At 43.3% G+C, this 6,319-nt stretch overlaps 1 protein-coding gene across 1 annotated transcript in view; it reads right to left on the bottom strand.

Annotated features, from left to right (window-relative positions):
• uba1 (ubiquitin-like modifier activating enzyme 1) overlaps window positions 1-6,319 on the bottom strand; it is a 276,198-nt gene that overhangs the window by 246,547 nt on the left and 23,332 nt on the right. Inside the window, exons 7-10 of the mRNA XM_043708625.1 lie at window positions 4,921-5,053; window positions 3,935-4,032; window positions 1,865-2,011; window positions 620-807 (exon numbers count right to left, since the gene is read on the bottom strand). Of these exons, the coding sequence (XP_043564560.1) occupies window positions 620-807; window positions 1,865-2,011; window positions 3,935-4,032; window positions 4,921-5,053 (566 nt within the window). The remainder of the gene's footprint in view (window positions 1-619; window positions 808-1,864; window positions 2,012-3,934; window positions 4,033-4,920; window positions 5,054-6,319) is intronic.

A 6,319-nucleotide genomic window follows, 5' to 3' on the forward strand; every position in this document is an offset into this window, starting at 1 on the left:
ATGGCCAATCCACTTAACCTAGAAGGGCACGCTTAACGAAGGTTACATACGAACTAGGAGCAGGAGTAGGCAATTCCACCACTCAATTCAATCATGGCTGATCTCATCTCAGCCTCAACCCTAATCTCCTGCTCACCCTCCATAACCCTTAAGTCTATTACTAATTTAAAAATCTGTCTATCTCGTCCTCACAATTATTCAGTGTCCCAGCATCAACCGCAATCTGCAGGAGTGAATTCCACAGATTCATGACCCTTTGAGAGAGTCCCAGTTCTGTATTAACACAGGATAGAAGTTGCTTGGAAAACACATTCAAAGTCACGTTAACACTGAAGTCTGTCCCCAGGACTGACAAAACATGGTATACCATGGAGCTTTCAAATCTTTTACAGAGACACAGAACGGCCAGTGACCAATGTCCTGAGACTTAGCAACTCTCTGCTGATTCATCCCTCACCACACACCACCCTTTTAAGAGAAGCCCCATTCCCCATTTTAAAATGGCAGCAGTGATGACAGACGATAGCAGGGTATCTAACCTGCTCTTTGCCCCTTTACAATGTGGCTCCAAATTAAATATGGTGGCCTCATGTCACAAAGCGTCTGTATTAGACTTCACCTCGGTTTTACCTTCATGACTTCCTGTGCAGCGATACCACCAATAAATGCAGTGATAGGACTCAGGTTGCCCATAGCAACATAGGCCAGTTTTCTCACTAGCTCCTCATCCAAGGGACTTTCATTTAGGATCGACGGGTCATTCTCACTGAGCTTATTTGCAATAGTCACTAAGACATCTGCATCAGTCTACAAGAGAAATGGAAAGAAATAATAAGTTTTAAATATGTATGTAATTTTTTAACCTCTATTCATCCACATTTTCTTCTTTGAGAGTAACAATTTGGTGGCTAATTGCCTTCAAAGTGAGGGATTTCGCTGAAGGACGGAAAAAAAGCTTCAATAAAAACACAAACTTTATTTGCATTGGCTTCTGGATGTAAGAAAGGATTTGCATTTACATAGCATATTTTACAGCCATAGGATGTACCAAAGCATTTAACCAAAGTCCTACTTAAAATGGTTGTCTGTAAATTTGAATCCATCTAGTTCAGATACATGCCATTTGGCCCATCAAGTTTGCACTGACCCTCCAAAGAGCATCCCACCAAGACCCACACCCTTACCCTATAACACTGCATTTTTCCATGGCTCATCCACCTAACTTACACATCCCTGATCCCTATGGTGAAATCCACCTAACCAGCACAGCTTTGGTCTGTGGGAGGAAACTAGGCCAAACCCATGCAGGCACGGCGAGAATGTGCAAATTCCACACTGATAGTGAGCCTGGAATCGAACCTGGGTCCCTGGCACCAGAATGCAGCAGTGCTAACCACCGAGCCACCACGTTGCCAATTTGCACACGGTGAGCTCGCACAAATAGCAACATGACAATGGCTAGGGAATCCGATGTGGATCAGGCGATAAATATTGGTCAGGACATCAGACAGAACTTCCCTGGTTTTCCTTGAAAGTAGCATCACAGGATCTTTTACATTCACCTGGGTTAAAGTCTCAATCAAAAAAACGGCACCTTCGACTTTGCAGCACTCTCTCAGTGCAGCGTTGGCAACAAAGTAATATGCTCACATCTTTGGAGTGTGTGTTGAACCTACAAGGTTCTGACTGAGAGGTGAAGGCGCGACCCACTGACCCAGGCCTTGATATCTACACTAGTCTTAACAAAGATTGACATTCATTTCAATAACAGTGTGGAGGAACGTGGTGGACAATAATAGGATGTTATTAAGTCAGGATTATTGTCTGAGGAGCCAATCCACGTCCAGGTAGCAGGCACACTCACCTTTCCCCAGGGTTTGGGGAGCTGGCTATAATCCTTCACGAACTGATGGAGAGCCTGGAAGGCAATATGCAACGTTCCCTGTCTGTTTGCTTTCCCAAAGTCAGAAACCTGGTATTTTGGCTCCTTTAGTGCCTCCCCAAAGGATTTCTGTGAATGAAGAGGTGAGAGCTAGTGTAAGTAACCAGACTGGCGAGGTACCTCTCGTACCGCGTACAGTCAGTTCTGCTATAACGGGATAGTTCCATTCTCCTGCAATCTCGCGTTAATTGGAAAGAGCATAATAGCAGCACCATTTAAACTAAAGGGGTCAGAATCGCATTATAACCAACGCACTTTAAAACTTTGCGCTTTAGAATGTTTCCCCAATTTGTCAATTGTGTTGCAATGAATTCGCATTAATGAAGCGCGGGTTATAGCAGAACAACCTGTACTTCAGCAGTGGCAAAGGTCACCCAAAAACAGTGCCAACAAAGAAACACACAGTGACCTACAACACCAACAGCCGTAACCTCTGCTAAAGCCATGACCAATGAAGCATCAAGTTCCGACATCACTTTCTCTGAGGCACTTCAGTCTGCCTCATCAACAGAACATCAAACTTTTCAGAGAATCCCGAGGCTTGGAAGGTTAGATTCTGAGATGGTGTTGGATGGATTTGTTTGAACGTGAAAGATCGAGGGGCGATCTAAACGAGCCATTTTCACTGGCAGGATGCATTTAGAGAAACCAATTCCTCTGGTCAAGGTTTGAAGGGGATATCATCCCAAACTTGGAGCTAGTCCAATTAGGAAGGAAATCAGGAAACACCTCTCTCACATGACATGTTGCTGATAATGTGGAAATCTTATTTCTAAAAGCTGATGTATGCTTGGACAATTAACTGAAGATTTCAAGACTTTTATTTGCTCTTGGGATGTCAGCATCACTGGCAAGGCCAGTATTTATTGCCCATCTCTAATTAGAGTCAGAGTCATACAGCAAGGAAAGAGACCCGTCGGCCCAACTCATCCATGCCAACCAGGTTTCCTATACTGAACTAGTCCCATTTACCGGCGTTTGGCCCATATTTCTCCAAACCTTTCCTATCCATGTACCCCTGATAAGATGGTTTTTGAACCATTGTGTCGTGTAGTCACACCCAATACTACTGAGATCAATAACTTGTCTCGAGGAACACTGTGGGAAAAGAAGATTGAATCCAGCCCTGACTAAACAAAATGGTGGAGAAGGACCTGAGGGATTGATTGGTCTCCTATTCCAGACATTTTTGTCATGAAACAATCAGGGAAGAGGAGGAGCGGAACACGCTTATGATGAATAAATTCACAGGATGGTAACTAGGGTGGCGAATCCCCCAGGGATTACCATGGAGTGCTGAGGAATTGAACACTGGATTACTAGACACACCCCATGAGTAAAAAAAAGATATCTCAGAGAAATTTAAAACATGGCTCCTCTCATGGCCAACACCAAGACGAGGTCTAGCACCATGTGTGCACTTGCAAAAATCACAGCACTAAGAACTGAATTGACTGCTCTGCCCAGATCAATGCAGCTATCGATCACACAGACTGCCCACCATCCGGCTTCAACTCAATGTGGCAAAACAACACAAGTCTGTAGATGTTGCAGGCCAGCTGAGTGTACAGGCTAAGGTATCAGTCCAGCAGACTTTGTTTTAACTGGCCCCTTATGACAGCACTCTCGATAAACCTGCAAAACATTTAGACCTCAAATATCGCAAAGTTCACTGTCTTACCACAATCTCCGAGTAGTCACCTGTGGGAGCGAGTGAGAAGGTTCTCTGCCAGTAAGTTTTACTTCAGGCAAAGTTGCAATGTTATTTAAGTGATTTATGCTGTAAATAAAATTATATTGATACTCCCTGCGTTAGGTTTCTATTACTTAGTGTGTATTTTTGCATTGATTACATGGAGCTCTTAAAATCAATCGGAATAGTTGATCAATCATTTTGGAACCTGCCAAATGTGAAAGGATAGGTATTAAAGTGGCAATGGAGAATGGGTGACATCTGCAGGAATGGACCAGCCAAAACATCCAGAGACTTACAAACATCAATGTCTGCGGCATTTTCACTTCCATCGCAATCCCGCCTTTCTCATAATCGCTAAAGTCACTCGTGTCACCGATAAAGAAGGAATAAGGATCTAAAGGAAAGACAGACCAAAAATCAATGAGAAGTCTTCTTTTCTCTCTGAGGGTTGTTCCAATGTGGAATTCTCTTCCCCAGCAGGTCGTGAAGACTTTCGATCTAGGTCGATAACTGATCGACAAAGAAGTTAAGGATTACGAGAGGATGGACTGGAAAATAGAACTGAGACCATGACCATTTCAGCCATGATTGTACTATTCTGAAGAAGAGTCTTTCCAGACTCAAAACATTTGCTCGGTTTGTCCATCAACATCTGTGTTGAAAGGAGAAGATTATTAAGTTTTTTTTAAATGACAGTTTCTGGTTTGAGGGTCAGTCACCAGAATTAAAATAACAAGCAAAAGAATGGGATGGTGGATAGGTTACAGCTGGGTTAGGAGAGTGGGAAGAGAAAATGATCTTTAAAAAAAAAAAAGCAGTGGTTTATGATGCTCTAGAATGCACTGTCTTCACAGGACAGAGGAATCAGATTCAATAGCAACACAGTTTGATAACCTTGGGGTTATGGGGAGTGAGCAGAGCAGTTTGCTTAATTGAATGGCTTCTCAAAAAGAGCCAGTTCAGGTTTCATGGGCTGAACAGCCTTATGATTCCACAATGAAGGATTCAGGGACTTCGGCCGTCCAGTCAACAACGGCTCCTTATAGTAAAACATAGGAGGGTAAACATACTGATCAAATCCATCTCAAACTATTTCCAAACCAAACTGCAGCAGGCTAGTCCATATCTTAACTTAGTAATTACTTCACGCAACTAGTAAAATCTTTTAGCTGCATCTCAGAATGCTTTTTCACACTGGAACGTTCCTCTTGTCTTTGTTATCTGGCAGCAAGATATTATTGTGGGGTTTTACTGCCCTCTATTGTTACTACAAGCTGCTTACCATTAACCTGGATTTCAATGGGTGTGCAGTTGTTCAGTTCAGTCATACCCTGAACCTGAGAGAAAGTCACATAATCCCCAGGCTGAAATCCGTGCCATGCCTCATCCATACAGGTCACCAGGCCAGGATTGCCCTACAGTTTAAAAAAAAAAATCACAGCAATATGTTTTTTTAAGTGCCTTTTCAGCATTATTTTCCTGCACTCAATTACTGACCAAACTTTTAAGCAAAAGAAGCATTCGCACTGTTCTGAGGAAGGGTCATTTGATCTAAAATGTTAATTCTAAGTTATCTCCACAGATGCTGCCAGACCCACTGAGCTTTTCCAGCAATTTCTGTTTTGGTTTCTGATTTATAGTATCTGCAGTTTTTTTGGTTTTTATTAAGCATTTGCACTGTGTTCAGTTTCCTTGGCTCCCTGCATGTGAGGGAGCTGAGAATCAATTGAACCCAGGAGATTCCTGGACGTCAACATTGGCCAACTCCCTCTAGTGTTGATCCTGGAGCCAACAGGTAGACCTTTGATTGTTCTTCAGTTCTGACACTGCCTTTCTCACACTGTTTCAATTAACACTTCTCCCATTTGTTCCTTTCTGATGTTTCTACCTCAGTGATTGCAGTGTTCCATTTACATTGGAAGATCTGGATCATGATGTGTGCCATGCTCCACACACAGAGTATACGGTGCAGAAGTAGGCTGTTTGGTCCATCCAGTCCATGTTATGTTTATCCTATTCTCAAGTACACATATCATTTACTCTCTTCTCCCTCGTCTGCTGAGCAACTTGCCTATAAATGTATCCATGCTATCCACTTCAGCCTTTCCCTATGGTGATGGGTTCCTCATTCCCAACACTGTGTGCAGACTCTAGTGTGCAAACCCCAGTTGAGTTTCATGGTGACTGTCTTGTATTGATGGTCTCTTAGTTGGCACTTCCCCATTAGAGGAAACATTGTCTTGATAGAGTCATAGAGATGTACAGCATGGAAACAGACCCTTCGGTCCAACCTGTCCATGCCGACCAAATATCCCAACCCAATCTAGTCCCACCTGCCAGCACCCGGCACGTTCCATACATGTACCACCCTCTGCATGAAAAAGTTGCCCGTTAGGTTTCTTTTATATCTTTCCCCTCTCACCCTAAACCTATGCCCTCTAGTTCTGGACTCCCTGATCCCAGGGAAAAGACTTTGTCTATTTATCCTATCCATGCCCCTCATAATTTTGTAAACCTCTATAAGGTCACCCCTCAGCCTCCGACACTCCAGGGAAAACAGCCCCAGCCTGTTCAGCCTCTCCCTGTAGCTCAGATCCTCCAACCCTGGCAACATCCTTGTAAATCTTTTCTGAACCCTTTCAAGTTTCACAACATCTTTCCGATAGGAAGGAGACCAGAAT

The sequence above is a fragment of the Chiloscyllium plagiosum genome, chromosome 18, assembly GCF_004010195.1.
Source record: "Chiloscyllium plagiosum isolate BGI_BamShark_2017 chromosome 18, ASM401019v2, whole genome shotgun sequence".
Lineage (NCBI taxonomy): Eukaryota > Metazoa > Chordata > Chondrichthyes > Orectolobiformes > Hemiscylliidae > Chiloscyllium > Chiloscyllium plagiosum.